This window comes from Mobula hypostoma, chromosome 12, assembly GCF_963921235.1.
Source record: "Mobula hypostoma chromosome 12, sMobHyp1.1, whole genome shotgun sequence".
In the NCBI taxonomy this organism is placed as follows: domain Eukaryota; kingdom Metazoa; phylum Chordata; class Chondrichthyes; order Myliobatiformes; family Myliobatidae; genus Mobula; species Mobula hypostoma.
This window is the reverse complement of record NC_086108.1, coordinates 89,771,855-89,790,471: the sequence shown is the minus strand read 5'-3', so window position 1 is coordinate 89,790,471 and position 18,617 is coordinate 89,771,855. Positions and strand designations below refer to the sequence as shown.

Here is an 18,617-nt window from a genome sequence, read left to right as displayed (position 1 = left end):
GTTCTTAATTATTTCACTGTTACATGTTTTAGAATTATAAACAGACTGTGCCTCTTTTAGCAGTACTGACATCAAAAGAGGGTAGTGAGAGAGTCTAAAGCACTCAATGGGCTTCCGCTTGACCTTTAGCAGAATTTATGATTATAATCACAGGAAAGGATAGGCATAATTGGGTATTTTTCTAGCTGGCGAACTGTAACCAGAAGTGTGCTCCATGGATTGGTTCTGGTGCCAATGACAAATCTTTAAACGATTAAATTAAAGGAATAATGGCTAAATTTGACGATAAAAGAAGGTAAGAAAGTAAATTTTGAAGAGGACATCAAGAGACTGTCAGGTAATATAATTAGTTTGAAATTGGGGTATGATCACTCACAGTATAATTTGGGGAGTCTCCACTTTAGCAAGAAAAGCTATTTGAATAGAAACTGAAAAGCTCAGATGTAGACAGATCTACTGAAGGTGTCCAAGTGCATGATTTGGAAAAGTCTTGATAGAGATGTACGAGCTGATGAAGCAGATAGTGGACAGCCAGTGCCTTTTCCCCAGGATAGAAATAGCTGATACAAGAGGGCGTAATTTTAAGGTGATTGGAAGAAAGTATAAGGGAAGGGTTAGGGGTGGGGATTTTATTAGCATGATGGGTGTGCAGAATGTGCTTCCAAGGGTGGTGGTAGAATCAGATATACTTGGGACACTTAAGAAATTGTGAGGATGGCACATGGATAAAAGAGAATTGAAGGGCTATGTGAGAGGAAAGTGTTCAATTGATCTTGGAGAAGGTGAAAAGATTGGCATAACATCGTGGGCTGAAGGGCCTGTACCATGCTTTACTGTTCTATGTTTGAAATGTCTATATGGTGTAAGTGCTGTGCTAGAATACAGAAGTAAGGAGGTTGGACACCACTTAAAAGCAGTACTGAAACCCCTTGCAGAGTATTGTGTCCTCACTTGAGTTGGTGACATTCTTTAGATTCTTTGTTGGGTTTAAGCACTGAAATATAAACTCTGCCGAAGTAATATTAAATTGGCAGTACTGTTGTCCTCTAAGTCAGTTTTGAATCCTTGCCATTTGCTTAGCAAATCCCATACCACTTTTTTTCCTTGCTATCAGAAACTGCTTGTCTGATCATAAACACAAGAGATTCTGCAGATGCTGGAAATCTTGAGCAACACAGACAAAATGCTGGAGGAACTCAGCAAGTCAGGCAGCATCTAACGCTTTCCTCCCAATAGCTGCCTGGCTTGATGAGTTCCTCCAGCATTTTGTGTGTGTTGCTGCTTGTCTGATCATTTAGCTCCTGCTGCTTGTGAAGATTTTTTGTTAAATAACTGGAACCCTATTTACTTAAATACAAAGCTCTTTAAAAGTAACACATCTGCACTTTAATTATGGTCTCCAAATTATGGTCATTTGCCACTAACTCTCAATCAGATGGTAGGTTCCAAGAAAAAGTTATTGCATGAGCATTAACAACTCGTCGCAAAGATGCTGTATGACTTGTTGATGATTACAGGCAAGTTTCAGAAAGCTTAGTTGACCACCCAGACTTAAGTGGAATTTGTTCCAGGATTAATATTGGAATTGAACGAAGAATGTAATAATGGCATTTAGAAAAAAGTAATGAGCAGAGAACCTAAATTTGAAAGAGAAACCATGTTTGGTTAATTGATTAGACTTTGAGTATGGGGTGGAAGGAAGTTCATTGACTTCAAATGTTTCATGTTTCTCTATCCTCAGAATATGACTGACCTGTAGAATCTTGTCAGCATCTTTTATTTCAGGTTTTGTGCCTTTGCAGCATTTTGCCTTGAACTGTCATCTATACTAATGTTGGACTGTAGTCAGCATTCTAATATTGAGGGAGATTGTTGATCTTCCAGGAGAAGCAGAGCCACTGTTTATACACAGAGTGCAGGATGCCCTGCTCCTTCATGCCCTCTTCAAGCATAAGCTGTATCTTTAATCTTATCATGAGGCTAAATAACTTCAATTTCCTTAACCCATATCTTCAGTCTTTTGAACAACGCCTCCACTTGAGTTTTGCAGGGTTTAGGGAAATGTAACAATGCCTTTAGAGCACTACCTTTTTTCCGGGGCTGAGAAGCTAACCACTGATCAGTCTGCTGCTTTCCCCCATGCTTAATGCTTACTTTGAATGATATTCTGCCATTATTATAACCAGCTTCTCCCCTTCCTACTAATCCTCCATCTCGCCTATCTGATAATTCTCTTTCTGTTTCTCTTCGGTTTCCCACCCACGCCACTAGATAGCTAACAACAATCTTTTAATACCTGCTGCTACTGCCTTTTGGTGTAGGCAATCTCACAAGTTACCATCTAGAGTGAGTGTTGCCATTGATAACTAATGGATAACTAATACATTAGTAAGGAAGTGCTATGTCGTGCTTGACCTTAATTTTCATACATTTGTTATGCTCCTGCTTTCCCCTAGCCTGGAGCTTTGACCAGCGACCAATCTGGACATTGGAAGTTTTGAGAGAGGGGGATTTCACTCAGGTCCACTGCCCGAGTAGGAAAAGGTAGTAGTAGGTCATGGGCACATAATAGAGCTCTGACCAGCGACCAAACCCCTTTTGAGATTGATTAGCAAGAGCAAATTAAAGTGCAGCAGCCATCATCTGAGTGGACAGAGTCAGAGTGGTGATCTTGAGGATTTACCTCTTCAAGGCTTCAGTCAGAGAAAGCAAAGAAAAGTTCTAGGTTGTTTACTTTTCCTTCCTTTATATCTGCTCAGGTCGGACAGTGGAGATGCCAGGGAGGATAGTGGAATGTGTTTCTTGCGGGATGTGAGAAGGCAGGGAGCCCTCCAGTGTCCTTAATGACTACAACTGCAAAAAGTACATCTAACAATCTGTGTTAAGGTGGTGGAGCTGGAACTGGGTGAACTGCAGTTCAATTGTGAGGCTGAAGGGGTGATAGATGGACAAGTAGAGAGGTAATTACACCCAAAGTGCAGGACACAGGAAGCTGGGTGACAGGAAAGGAAAAGGGGATAAGGAGCCACTGCAGAGTACCTCTGTGGCCTTCACCCCGCCGCCCCCCCAACAACAGGTACATCACTTTGGATACTGCCGAAGGGTGACCTAACGGAGGATAGTCACAGTGGTCAGGTCTCTGGCACTGAGTCTAGCTGTGTAACTCAGAAGGGAAGGGGGAGAAGAGGCACACTGTAGTGACAGGGGAATGGACAGGAGGTTCTGTGGGGGTGGGGAGACAGCCAGAGTTTGTGGTCCATGTAGGTACCAATGACATGGGTAGGACGAGTGATGAGGTTCTGCATTGGGATTTCAGGGAGTTGGGTGCAAAGTTAAAGGGCAGAACCTCCAGGGTTGTGATCTCATGTCACATGCTAGTGAGGCCAGAACTAAGAGGATTATACAGTGGCTAAGGAGATGGTGTAGGAGGGAGGGCATAAGATTTTTGAATGATTGAGCTATCTTCCAGGGAAGGTGGGACCTGTACAGAAGGAATAATTTGCACCTGAATTGGAGGGGACTAATATCTTACTGGAAAGGTTTGTTAATACTGCATGGTCGAATTTAAAGTAGAGTTGCAGAGAGATGGGAACCAGAGTGCCAAAACAGTTGGTGGAGAGGGTGTGGAGTGACATGCTGGTAAGACCTCACACAAAGTCAGGAATCAAAAGTGGAGCTTCTTTTTTATTAAGTGCAATTGTTAACAATAGCCAGATCAGAAATGCTGATCAAGTCAGCTAGTTCTCAAAGAGAACTCTGATAGGCCAATCAGATGGTTCACTGCTGCTCAGTGATAACAGGCACAAGAGTCGCTAGCCCTTGTACCCCAGAAACACAACTGAGCAGTGTGGCGGAGGTATGTGCTATGCGTGACCTGATCTGAAAGCATCATGTTGACTCATAACAGATCGTGTTCACGGTGGAACAGCTAAGTCAAGGATGTGGTGATCAGCACAGATGGATAAATTATACCTCCACTACCCCGGAGCATGATACAACTAGTCCGGAGCTGCGTATATTTCAATGCAAGTAGTATGATGGAGAGGCAGGTGAGCTCAGGGCATGAATCAACACCTTGAATTATTACATGGTAGTCATTAGTGAGACTTGCTTGCAGGACAGGCAGCTCAGTGTTTCAGGGTTCTGTTGCTTTAGATGTGACAGAGCAGGAGGAATTAAAGGAGAAGGTGTGGTATTACTGGTCAGGGAAAATGTCATGGCAGTGCTTCAGACAGACTAGAGAACTCAACTAGTGAGGTATTACGGGTGAAATTGAGGAATAAGAAAGGTATGACATCGTTAATGGCTATATTACAGATCACCCAACAAACCTAGGGATTTAGAGGAATAAATTTGTTGAGAGATCACAGTCTGTTGCAAGAAAGAAGTTTGTTACAGTAGATGGTTTTAACTTCCCACATAGTGACTGGGAATCCCATGCTGTAAAAGAACTAGATAGGATAGAGTTTGTCAAATGTGTTCAGGAAAGTTTCCTTCATCAGTACGTACAAGTCCCAATGAGAGAGTGTGTGATGCTGGATCTACTATTAGAGAATGAGACAGGGCAGGTGACAGAAGTTTGTGTATGGGGAACACTTTGCATCCAGTGACAAAAATGCCGTTAGTTTCAAAATGAATAAGCAAAGAAATAGCTTTGGTCTGCAGTTTGAGATTCTAAATTGGAGAAAAGCCAATTTTGATGGTATCAGAAATGATTTGGCAATTGTGGATTGGGACAGGCTGTCTTCTAGCAAAGGTGTACAAACCCCATTTCCAAAAAAGTTGGGATATTTTCCAAAATGCAATAAAAACAAAAATCTGTAATATGTTAATTCACGTGAACCTTTATTTAACTGACGGAAGTACAAAGAAAAGATTTTCAATAGTTTTACTGATCAACTTAATTGTATTTTGTAAACATACACAAATTTAGAATTTGATGGCTGCAACACACTCAACAAAAGTTGGGACAGAGGCATGTTTACCATTGTGTTACATCACCTTTCCTTTTAATAACACTTTTTAATCGTTTTGGAACTGAGGATACTAATTGTAGATTTGCAATTGGAAATTTTGTCCATTCTTGCTTGATATAAGACTTCAGCTGCTGAATGGTCCGTGGTCTCCGTTGTCTGATTCTCCTCTTCATGATGCGCCATACATTTTCAATAGGAGATAGATCTGGACTGGCAGCAGGCCAGTCAAGCACACGCACTCTGTGTCTACAAAGCCACGCTGTTGTAGCCCACGCAGAATGTGGTCTGGCATTGTCCTGCTGCAATAAGCATGGACAGCCCAGGAAGAGACGTCGCCTTGATGGCAATATATCTCTCTCTCTAAAATCCTAATATATGCCTCAGAGTCAATGGTACCTTCACATACATGCAACTCACGCATGCTTTGGGCATTGATGCACCCCCATACCATCACAGATGCTGGCTTTTGCATCTTTCGCTGATAACAATCTGAATGGTCGTTTTCATCTTTGGCACGGAGAACTCGACGCCCGTTTTTTCCGAAAACTAGCTGAAATGTGGACTCATCTGACCACAGCACACGGTTCCACAGTCTCTTGGTCCATCTGAGATGAGCTCGGGCCCAGAGAACTCGCCTGCGTTTCTGCACAGAGTTGATGTATGGCTTCCTCCTTGTGTAATGCAGTTTCAAGTTGCATTTCTGGATGTAGCAACGGACTGTGTTGAGTCACAATGGTTTTCCGAAGTACTCCCGAGCCCAGGATATGATTGTCACAGTAGCATGACAGTTTCTTAGGCAGTGCCGCCTGAGGGCTCGAAGATCACGCGCATTCAACAGTGGTTTCCGACCTTGCCCTTTACGCACTGAGATGTCTCTGAATTCTCTGAATCTTTTCACAATATTATGTACTGTAGATATTGAAAGACCTAAATTCTCTGCAATCTTGCATTGAAAAATGTTCCTTTTGAACTGACTAACAATTCTCTCATGAATTTTGGCACAATGGGGTGAGCCACGACTCATCCTTGCTTGCAAAGACTGAGCCTTTGTTGGACGCTACTTTTATACCCGGTCATGATACCTCACCTGCTGCCAATTAGCCTGCTTAATGTGGAGTCTTCCAAACTGGTGTTACTTGAATATTCTGTGCACTTTTCAATCTTATTTTAACTCTGTCCCAACTTTTGTTGAGTGTGTTGCAGCCATCAAATTCTAAACTTGTGTATGTTTACAAAATACAATTAAGTTGGTCAGTAAAACGATTGAAAATCTTTTCTTTGTACTTTTGTCAGTTAAATAAAGGTTCACGTGAATTAACATATCACAGATTTTTGTTTTTATTGCATTTTGGAAAATATCCCAACTTTCCTGGAAATGGGGTTTGTACTTGGTAAGTGGGAGGTCTTCAAAAGTGAAATTTTGAGAATACAAAGCATGTATATGCCTGTCAGAACAAAAGGTAAAGACAACAAGTGTAGGCAACCTTGGTTTTCAAGAGATATTGGAAAATGTATGATAATCCATTTTGGTAAAAGGAACAATGGTGCAGACTATTATCTAAATGGGGAGAAAATTCAAGCATCAGAGTTGAGAGGGACTTGAGAGTTCTTGTGCAAGACTCCCAGAAGGTTAATTCACAGGTTGAGTCTGTGGTAAAGAAGGCAAATGCAACGTTGGCACTTATTTCAAAGGGAATAGAAGATAAAAACAAGGAGATAATGCTGAAGCTTTATAAGACACTAATCAGGCCGCACGGAGCATTGTCAACAATTATGGGCCCCTTAACTCAGAAAGGATGTAATGTCATTGGAGAGAGTCCAAAGGAGATTCGCAAGGATTATTTTGGGAATGAAGGGGTTAACATATGAGGAGTGTTTGGCAGCTTTGGGCCTGTACTCACTAGAATTTAGATGAATGCGGGGGGTTCTCATTGAAACCTACCGAATGTTGAAAGGCAAACAACAGGAATTCTGCAGATGCTGGAAATTCAAGCAACACACATCAAAGTTGCTGGTGAATGCAGCAGGCCAAGCAGCATCTGTAGGAAGAGGTGCAGTCGACGTTTCAGGCCGAGACCCTTCGTCAGGACTAACTGAAGGAAGAGTGAGTAAGGAATTTGAAAGTTGGAGGAGGAGGGGGAGATCCAAAATGATAGGAGAAGACAGGAGGGGGAGGGATAGAGCCAAGAGCTGGACAGGTGATAGGCAAAAGGGGATACGAGAGGATCATGGGACAGGAGGTCCAGGAAGAAAGACGGGGGGGGGGGAGACCCAGAGGATGGGCAAGAGGTATATTCAGAGGGACAGAGGGAGAATAAGGAAAGTGAGAGAAAGAATGTGTGCATAAAAATGAGTAACAGATGGGGTACGAGGGGGAGGTGGTGCCTAGCGGAAGTTAGAGAAGTCGATGTTCATGCCATCAGGTTGGAGACTACCCAGACAGAATATAAGGTGTTGTTCCTCCAACCTGAGTGTGGCTTCATCTTTACAGTAGAGGAGGCCGTGGATAGACATGTCAGAATGGCATGTGGAATTAAAATGTGTGGCCACTGGGAGATCCTGCTTTCTCTGGCGGACAGAGCGTAGATGTTCAGCAAAGCGGTCTCCCAGTATACGTCGGGTCTCGCCAATATATAAAAGGCCACATCGGGAACACCGGACGCAGTATATCACCCCAGTCGACTCACAGGTGAAGTGTTGCCTCACCTGGAAGGACTGTTTGGGGCCCTGAATGGTGGTGAGGGAGGAAGTGTAAAGGTATGTGTAGCTAGACGGAGCAGAGTGGTGGTAGAGGGGAACTGATTAGGTCTGGAATCCAAAAAGAAGCATAGAGCTTTAAGACCTTCCTGATGGGGGATGGAAGTATATAAGGACTGGACATCCATGGTGAAAATAAAGCGGTGGGGGCCAGGGAACTTAAATGATGTCCAGTCCTAATCAGTTCCCCTCTACCACCACTCTGCTCCGTCTAGCGGAATTAGTCCTTACTCTTAATAATTTCTCCTTTGGCTCCTCCCACTTCCTCCAAACTAAAGGTGTAGCTATGGGCACCCGTATGGGTCCTAGCTATGCCTGCCTTTTTGTTGGGTTTGTAGAACAATCTATGTTCCGTGCCTATTCTGGTATCTGTCCCCCACTTTTCCTTCGCTACATTGACGACTGCATTGGCGCTGCTTCCTGCACGCATGCAGAACTCGTTGACTTTATTAACTTTGCCTCCAACTTTCACCCTGCCCTCAAGTTTACCTGGTCCATTTCCGACACCTCCCTCCCCTTTCTAGATCTTTCTGTCTCTGTCTCTGGAGACAGCTTATCCACTGATGTCTACTATAAGCCTACTGACTCTCACAGCTATCTGGACTATTCCTCTTCTCACCCTGTCTCTTGCAAAAATGCCATCCCCTTCTCACAATTCCTCCGTCTCCGCCGCATCTGCTCTCAGGATGAGGCTTTTCATTCTAGGACGAGGGAGATGTCTTCCTTTTTTAAAGAAAGGGGCTTCCCTTCCTCCACTATCAACTCTCCTCTTAAACCCATCTCCCCCATTTCACGTACATCTGCTCTCCATCCTCCCGCCACCCTACTAGGAATAGGGTCCTCACCTACCACCCCACCAGCCTCTGGGTCCAACATATTATTCTCCGTAACTTCCGCCACCTCCAACGGGATCCCACCACTAAGCACATCTTTCCCTCCCCCCCCTCTCTGCATTCCGCAGGGATCGCTCCCTACACAACTCCCTTGTCCATTCGTCCCCCCTCATCCCTCCCCACTGATCTCCCTCCTGGCACTTATCCGTGTAAGCGGAACAAGTGCTACACATGCCCTTACACTTCCTCCCTTACCACCATTCAGGGCCCCAAACAGTCCTTCCAGGTGAGGCAACACTTCACCTGTGAGTCGACTGGGGTGATATACTGCGTCCAGTGCTCCCGATGTGGCCTTTTATATATTGGCGAGACCCGACGCAGACTGGGAGACCGCTTTGCTGAACATCTACGCTCTGTCCACCAGAGAAAGCAGGATCTCCCAGTGGCCACACATTTTAATTCCACATCCCATTCCCATTCTGACATGTCTATCCACGGCCTCCCCTACTGTAAAGATGAAGCCACACTCAGTCTGGAGGAACAACACCTTATATTCTGTCTGGGTAGCCTCCAACCTGATAGCATGAACATCGACTTCTCTAACTTCCGCTAGGTCCCACCTCCCCCTCGTACCCCATCTGTTACTTATTTTTATGCACACATTCTTTCTATCACTCTCCTTTTTCTCCCTCTGTCCCTCTGAATATACCTCTTGCCCATCCTCTAGGTCCCCCCCGCTTGTCTTTCTTCCCGGACCTCCTGTCCCATGATCCTCTCGTGTCCTCTTTTGCCTATCACCTGTCCAGCTCTTGGCTCTATCCCTCCCTCTCCTGTCTTCTCCTATCATTTTGGATCTCCCCCTCCCCCTCCAACTTTCAAATCCCTTACTCACTCTTCCTTCAGTTAGTCCTGACGAAGGGTCTCGGCCTGAAACGTCAACTGCACCTCTTCCTACAGATGCTGCTTGGCCTGCTGCGTTCACCAGCAACTTTGAATGTTGAAAGGATTAGTTAAGGTGGATGTGGAGAGGATGTTCCCTTGGGTGAGGGTATCCAGAAATAGAGGCACAGCCTTAAACTTTTAGAACAGAAATGGGGAGAGATGTTTTTTAGCCAGAATGGTGAATCTGTGGAATGCTCTGCCACAGACTGCGGTGGAGGCCAAGTCTGTGGGCATATTTAAAGCAAAAGTTGATAGATTCCTGACTGGTCAGGGCATCAAGGGATGTAGTGAGATGGCAGGTGTATGGAGTTGAATGGGATCCGAGTTCAGCCATGATGAAATGACAGAACAAACTCGGGCTGAATGGCCTAATTCTTCTCCTGTATCTTATGGTCTTTTATTGAGGCCCTGCTTAATTCTCTGGATGCTTTCAAGAAAGGGTTAGATAGAGCTCTTAAAGATAGCTGAGTCAAGGGATATGGGGAGAAGGCAGGAATGGGGTACTGATTGTGGATGATCAGCCATGATCACAGTGAATGGTGGTATGGGCTCGAAGGGCCGAATGGCCTACTCCTGCACCTATTGTCTATTGCTTAGCAGTAAGTATAGATGAGTAGGAACAAATGAGGTGGTTATGGTGTGCAAGAAATGCAAGCAAACGCATAAGAAAGAAATCAGGAAGGCTAGAAGTAGGCATGAAGTTGCTTTAGCAAACAAGGTGAAGAAGAATGCTAAACGATTCTACAGTTATGTTAAGACCAAAAGGATTGTTCGGGACAAAACTGGTCCTGTATAAAATCAGAATGATAATCCATGTGTGGAGCCAAAAGAGATGGAGATCTTAATTGCATTTTTGCCTCTGTATTTACCCAGGAGATTGTCACAGAGTCTATAGAAGTGATGCGAAGCAGCGTCAACTTCATGGACCCTGTCCAGATTACAGAGCAGAAGGTGTTAGCTACCCTGAGGTAAATCAGGGTGGATAAATTCCTAGTGCCTGACAAGGTGTTCCCGTGACCCTACGGGAGGGAAGTGCAGAAATTGCCGGGGCCCTAGCAGAGATATTTATATCATCTATGGCAACAGGAGAGGCAGCAGAGGATTGGAAGATAGCAAATATTGTTTCACTGTTTAAAAAAGGCTCTAAACAGAAACCAGGAAATTTTAGGCTAGTGAGACTGTCATCAGTTGTGGGAAAGTCATGAGAAGGCATTCTTACGGACCGGATATATAAATATTTGGATAGGCATGGACTGATTAAGGATAGTCAGCATGGGTTCATGTGTGGTAGATCATGTCTAACTGATCTTACAGATTTTTTTCGAGCAAGTTACCGGGAAAGTGGATGAAGGCAAGGCAGTGGGTGTTGTCTGTGAGGACTTTAGTGAGGCATTTGACAAGGTCCTGCATGGTTTGCTGGTCAAGAAGGTTCAGTCACTTAACATCCAGAATGAGATAGTAAATTCTGGGAGAAGCAAGAGAGTGGTTCTGGATGGTTGCCTCTCTGACTGGAGGTCTGTGACTAGTGGTGTGTTGCAGGGATCGGAGCTATGTCCTTTGTCATCTATATCAATGATTTGGATGATAAAGTAGTGAACTGAATCAGCAAATTTGTGGATGACATTAAGATTGGGGGTGCGGTGGACAGTGAGGAAGGCTATCATGGCTTGCAGAGGGATCTGATAAGCTGGAAAAATGGCAGATGGAATTTAATGCAGAAAAGTGCGAGGTTTTGCACTTTGGTAGACCAATCAGAGTAGGTCTTACATAGTGAATGGTAGGGTACTGAGGAGTGTGGTAGAACAAAGTGATCTAGGAATATAGATACAGAATTTGTTGGAAGAATCACATGAAGACAGGTTTGTAAAGAAAGATTTGGCACATTGGCCTTCATAAATCAATGTATTGAATAAAGAAGATGGGGTGTTATGTTGAGATTGTATAAGACGTTGGTGAGGCCTAATTTGGAGTATTGGGTGCAGTTTTGGTCACCTACCTACAGGAAAGATGTAAACAAGGTTGAAAGAGTGCAGCAGAAGTTACGAGGACCTGAATTATAAGGAAAGATTGAATAGGACTGCATTCTTTTGAACATAGAAGATTGAGAGGAGATTTGATAGAGATATTCAATATTATGAGGGGTGTAGATGGGGTAAATGCAAGCAGGCTTTTTCCACTGAAGTTGGGTGGGTCTGCAACCAGAGGTCATGGCTTAAGGGTGAAAAGTGAAAAGTTTCAGAGGAACTTGAGAGGAAACTTCACTCAGAAGGTCGTGATTTTTGAACAAGCTGTGAGCACAAGTGATGCATGGGAGCTCAATTTCAACTTCTAAGAGAAGTTTGGATAGGTGGTCCATGGAGGGCTCTGGTCCCGGTGCAGGTCTTTGGGCATAGGCAGTTGAAATAGTTTAGGCATGGCTTCGACTTTGACTCCAGCCATACTTGATAACTTCAGTCATCTGATCTAAAATGGCTGACATCCATTCAGTGAATGTGCAAGCAGCTAGATTTTGGACAAAACTCCAGACGGAGCTCAACATATGCTCATGGATTAGCACTTCATCTTCAGAATTACACATTACAGCCTTCGGAACTGAATATCAAGTTCTTCTATTGCAGTTTAGTAGAACATAGAAATTAGAATATCACTGCACAGTACAGACCCTTCGGCCCACAATGTTGAGCTGATCTTTTAACCGACTCTAAGATTAATTTAACCCTTCGCTCCTACATAGCTTTCCATTTTTCTATCGTGGATAGAACTGAGAAATTCTAAGGTTAGAAAGACCCTAATGGGAGTTATTTGCAGGCCCCCAAACAGTAGTCTGGATGTAGGGTGTAAGTTGAATCAAGAGTTGAAATTGGCATGTAGCAAAGGTAATGCTACAGTTGTTATGGGGGATTTCAACATGCAGGTAGACTGGAAGAATTAGGTTGGTACTGGACCCCAAGAAAGGGAGTTTGTGGAGTGCCTCCGAGATGGATTGTTAGAACAGTTTGTAATGGAGCCTACCACAGAGAAGGCAATTCTAGATTTAGTGTTGTGCAATGAACCAGATTTGATCAGGAACCTCGAGATAAAGGAGCCATTAGGAGGTAGTGACCATAATATGATAAGTTTTAATCTACAAATTGAGAGGGAGAAGGGAAAATTGGAAGTGTCAGTATTACAGTTGAACAAAGGGAACTATGGAGCTATGAGGGAGGAGCTGGCCAAAGTTCAATGGAACAATACCCTAGCAGGGATGACAGTGGAACAACAATGGCAGGTACTTCTGGGAATAATGCAGAAGTTGCCGGATCAGTTCATTCCAAAGATGAAAGATCCTACAGGGAGTAAGGGGAGGCCGTGGCTGACAAGGGAAATAAAGGACAGTATAAAGATAAAAGGGAAGAAGTATAACATAGCAAAGGTGAATGGGAAGCCAGAGGATTGGAAAACTTTTAAAGAGCAACAGAAGATAACTAAAAAGGTAATACGCGGAGAAAAAATGAGGTACGAAGGTAAACTAGCCAAGAATATAAAGAAGGATAGTAAAAGCTTCTTTAGGTATGTGAAAAGGAAAAAAAAATAGTTAAGACCAAAATTGGGCTCTTGAAGACAGAAAAGGGTGAATTTATTATGGGGAAAAAGGAAATGGCAGATGAGTTGAACAGGTACTTTGGATCTGTCTTTACTAGGGAAGACACAAACTATCTCCCAGATATAATAGTGGCCAAAGGACCTAGGGTAATGGATGAACTGAAGGAAATTTATATTAGGCAGGAAATGGTGTTGGATAGACTGGGTCTGAAGGCTGATAAGTCCCCGGGACCTGATGATCTGCATCCCAGAGTACTTAAGGAGGTGGCTTTAGAAATCGTGGATGCATTGGTAATCATTTTCCAATGTTCTATAGATTCAGGATCAGTTCCTGTGGATTGGAGGGTGGCTAATGTTGTCCCACTTTTCAAGAAAGGAGGGAGAGAGAAAACGGAATTACAGACTGGTTAGCTTGACGTCAGTGGTGGGAAAGATGCTGGAGTCAATTAGAAAAGATGAAAATACAACACATTTGGATGGCAGTAACAGGATAGGTCCAAGTCAGCATGGATTTACAAAGAGGAAATCGTGCTTGATTAATCTTATGGAATTTTTTGAGGATGTAACTACAAAAATGGACAAGGGACAGCCAGTGGATGTAGTGTACCTGGACTTTCAGAAAGCCTTTGACAAAGTCCCACACAGGAGATCAGTGGGCAAAATTAGGGCACATGGTATTGGAGGCAGAGTACTGATATGGATTGAAAATTGGCTGGCTGACAGGAAACAAAGGGTAGCAATTAACGGGTCCCTTTCGGAATGGCAGGCGGTGACCAGTGGGTTATCGCAGGGTTCCGTGCTGGGACCGCAGCTGTTCACAATATACATTAATGATTTAGATGAAGGGATTAAAAGTAACATTAGCAAATTTGCAGATGACACAAAGCTGGGTGGCAGTGTGAAATGTGAGGAGGATGTTATGAGAATGCAGGGTGACTTGGGCAGGTTGGGTGAGTGGGCAGATGCATGGCAGATGCAGTTTAATGTTGATAAATGTGAGGTTATCCACTTTGGTGGTGAGAACAGGAAGGCAGATTATTATCTAAATGGAGTCAAGTTAGGAAAAGGGGAAGTACAAGGAGATCTAGGTGTTCTTGGACATCAGTTACTGAAAGCAAGCAGGCAGTGAAGAAAGCTAATGGTATGCTGGCCTTCATAACAACGGGAATTGAGTATAAGAGCAGAGAGGTCCTTTTGCAGCTGTACAGGGCCCTGGTGAGATCCCACCTGGAGTATTGCGTGCAGTTTTGGTCTCCAAATTTGAGGAAGGACATTCTTGCTATTGAGGGAGTGCAGCGTAGGTTCACAAGGTTAATTCCCGGGATGGCAGGACGGTCATATGTTGAAAGATTGGAGCGACTGGGCTTGTATACACTGGAATTTAGAAGGATGAGAGGGGATCTGATTGAAACATATAAGATTATTAAGGGATTGGACATGCTGGGGGCAGGAAGCATGTTCCCGCTGATGGGTGGGTCCAGAAGCAGAGGCCACTGTTTAAGGATAAGGGGTAGGCCATTTAGAACGTAGTTGAAAAACTTTTTCACCCAGCGAGTGGTGGATATGTGGAATGTGCTGTCCCAGAAGGCAGTGTAGGCCAGGTCTCTGGATGCTTTCAAGAAAGAGATAAATTTGTCCCGGTGAGGAAGATAAAGAATGGTGGGGTGAAGGAACCATGGGTGACAAGTGAGGTGGAAAATTTAGTCAGGTGCAAGAAGGCAGCATACATGAGGTTTAGGAAGCAAGGATCAGATGGGTCTATTGAGGAATATAGGGAAGCAAGAAAGGAGCTTAAGAAGGGGCTGAGAAGTGCAAGAAGGGGGCATGAGAAGGCCTTGGCGAGTAGGGTAAAAGGAAACCACAAGGCATTCTTCAATTATGTGAAGAACAAAAGAATGACAGGAGTGAAGGTAGGACCGATTAGAGATAAAGGGGGGAGATGTGCCTGGAAGCAGTGGAAGTAAGCGAGGTCCTCAACGAATACTTCTCTTCGGTATTTACCAATGAGAGGAAACTTGATGATGGTGAGGACAATATGAGTGAGGTTGATGTTCTGGAGCATGTTGATATTAAGGCAGAGGAGGTGTTGGAGTTGTTAAAATACATTAGGATGGATAAGTCCCTGGGGCCTGATGGAATATTCCCCAGGCTGCATCATGAGGCAAGAGAAGAGATTGCTGAGCCTCTGGCTGGGATCTTTATGTCCTCATTGTCCACGGGAATGCTACCGGAGGATTGGACGGAGGTAAATGGTGTCCCCTTCTTCAAAAAAGGTAGTAGGGATAGTCCGGGTAATTATAGACCAGTGAGCCTTATGTCTGTGGTGGGAAAGCTGTTGGAAAAGATTCTTAGAGATAGGATCTATGGGCATTTAGAGAATCATAGTCTGATTAGGGACAGTCAGCATGGCTTTGTAAAGGGCAGATTGCATCTAACAAGCCTGATAGAGTTCTTTGAGGAGGTAACCTCAAAAGGTATCCCAGGCATATAGATGAGGGTAGTGCAGTGGATGTGATCTATATGGGTTTAGTAAGGCATTTGACAAGGTTCCACACGGTTGGCTTATTCAGAAAGTCAGAAGGCATGGGATCCAGGGAAGTTTGGCCAGGTAGGTTCAGAATTGGCTTGACTTAGAAATTAGCTTTATAGCATTATAGCATTAATTGTGAACTGTGAACATTAAGCTGAGAGCTTCCAGACTGTTTGTGGTAAAAGGATATCTGAGATATCTTACGCAAACACAAGGAATTCTGCAGATGCTGGAAATTCAAGAACACAAGTCAAAGTTGCTGGTGAACACAGAAGGCCAGGCAGCATCTCTAGGAAGAGGTACAGTCGACGTTTCGGGCCGAGACCCTTCGTCAGGACTAACTGAAAGAAGAGCTAGTAAGAGATTTGAAAGGGGGAGGGGGAGATCCAAAATGATAGAAGACAGTCTTCTCCTATCATTTTGGATCTCCCCCTCCCCTTCCCACTTTCAAATCACTTACTAGCTCTTCAGTTAGTCCTGACGAAGGGTCTCGGCCCGAAACGTTGACTGTACCTCTTCCTAGAGATGCTGCCTGGCCTGCTGCGTTCACCAGCAACTTGATGTGTGTTGTCTGAGATATCTTATGTGTGTTAAGTCACCCAAATGGGAGAAAAAGGGTAAAGAAAAAACAGAGCAGCTCAGGCTTTTTAGGAATGGGGTAAGGATCATCAAGATAAAACATGGTGAACTAGTAATCATTCCTCCAGCTTTGCTTTCTGCGACAGATGATTTATTGTCTGATTTATGGTATGTCTTTATAGGCATTATACCCATGTTTTGAAAATCCTTAATCCTTTGAGTTTGAGAAATCCTTTGTGCTTAAGAAATGCTTTGCTTTGTGTTTTGGAAATGGTTTGTAATTTGGAAATGTTTATGATAAAAATCCTCTAAGTTTTAAATTTGTTTTAAGAGTGTTCTGTGAGTCTAAATCTATATCACTATAAATCAAGGAACTGTTTGAAACTGTTAGCTGGAAGTATATTCCCTTGGTAGAGAGAGGGGTCCCACTGCTTGATTAGTGGGTATTGACAGCTAAACCCACCGTGGATAATAAACAAGAAAGTAAACTAGTCTTTGAAGATGGAGTGGTTGCAATGTAATCTCCCCTTAGTGAGAGTATTTGTGGTTATTTATATCCAATAGGGCTAAGAGTTCATTTCAGTTCAGAACATTGCAGTCAGCAAACCCAATGCCATCACACTCAGATCAATAATGGCTCATGGGGATTGATTGTTCTGATGGAAATAAAATAACACTCTCTCTACAAATCAGTTTCCCATGCACAGGTGTGACTCTGAACTTCCAGTAGCTTGTTACATTAATTCTCCATCCCACTATGACTTGTGGGTCACCTGCACTTTTCAAATGGGGCTCAACATAAACTTGAACAGTACCTCATCTTCCTTCAGGGCACAATGCCACATTCAGGACTGAAGAACACTTAAAATAATTTAAGTTGCCTCCCTTTTCTCTGCTTGTATAGAACTGTCCACTTCTACCATAGGTTGTCCATCTGCTTTATGAAGTTCTTTTTTTCTCTGAGGTCTAAAGGTAACCTGAAGACAAAAGCAAAATTGATTCCCTGTTAAAGGAATTCCAGTTTGTTTCATAGAATAGTATTGAAGCACAGAAGTGTGTCCCGACAGCCCACCTAGTCAACCATGCTACCTTTACAGCTTTTGCTGCATTAGGATGGTATCCACGCGTTTCCTATCCAAATGCTTTTTAAAAGTTGTATCTGCCTCCACCAATACCTCTGGCAGCTCGTTCCAAATATTCACCACCCGAAAAATAGGGGAAAACTTGCATCTCAGGCTTCAGTTTGAAAAATATTTATTTATTGAGATAGAGCTTGGAACAGGCCCTACTGGCCCTTTGAGCCATGCCACCCAGCAATCCCTGGTTTTTAATTTGAGCTTAATCACGGGACAATTTACAATGACCAATTAACCTACCAAACAGTTTGCCTTTGGACTGTGGAAGGAAATCGGAGCACCGGGAGAAAACCCTCGTAGTCACGGGGAGAACATCCAAGCTCCTTGCAGGCAGTGGTGGGAATTGAATCTGGGTCATCTGTACTCTAAAGCATTGAGCTAACCACTACACTACCATGCCACCCCAGTACGGCAGTGTAGTGACTTCTGTCCTTTTCCCATGTGGTTGGAGTGGGAATGGTTGAGTTGTTAATACTGCTAGTGCCTTTAGTGCAATGGACTTGCTGCATCTCTGCCCACTCCAGTTATGGAAATTACTAATTGGGGACTGAGATGAATGCCAGGGCACTCTGGTTACCAGGCATTCTACCCAGCCGCACCTTTGACTTCGGAGTGGGGTTTGTGCTCATACAGAATCTGTGCCCAAAGAAAGCACCACTTTTTTGTAAGATTTTCCCCCTGATTTGAGAACCAAAGAAAACAAGACATGAATCTTTTCCAAGGAAATTTAGTGCATGAAGTTAATGCTTCACTTACTCTGATACCCAAATTCTATTTATTGGAGTTGATTTATTGTGCAATGCTAGTCTGGAGAGAATCCAAATGAAACTTCTCTGTAACCTTTCCCCAGATTTAATAATAATCTGCAGTTGTTTGCCTGCCTCATGAATGCAATTGATTCCTTTGTGCTAAAATATGAATATGCTGCTGTTTGCACATTCCTACTGCACGGTGTAGATGAGAAGTGAGGACGATAACTTGTGATTATTACTTCATAAAAGTAATAATTTGCTTTCCAGGTAAAGGGGGTTCTTCAATCCTTTGATCCTCTTTTTCCATCAACTACTAATGGATCATAGAAAAGATCCAGGATGTGGGGTAGAAAGGAATACCATCACAAGAACTGCTCACTGCTTACAGGTAGATGCAGTTCTACAGCGATGGACTAAGGTGTTTACATGCTCTGCTTAGATTTCTAGTTTTTACTGATACAGAATTATCCACCACTGTGTAGTTTGGTTCAGTAAAATCTACAAAGGTTATTGTTTTACCCTTTTCCCCA

The 18,617-nt window shown here is 43.5% G+C and overlaps 1 protein-coding gene across 1 annotated transcript in view; it reads left to right on the top strand.

Annotated features, from left to right (window-relative positions):
• Nucleotides 1–9: 9 nt before the first annotated feature.
• The window catches only part of LOC134354987 (uncharacterized), a 63,859-nt gene continuing 45,251 nt past the window's right edge, over nucleotides 10–18,617 (top strand). Inside the window, exon 1 of the mRNA XM_063064586.1 lies at nucleotides 10–295. Coding sequence (XP_062920656.1) covers nucleotides 270–295 — 26 coding nt within the window. The 5' untranslated portion in view covers nucleotides 10–269. The remainder of the gene's footprint in view (nucleotides 296–18,617) is intronic.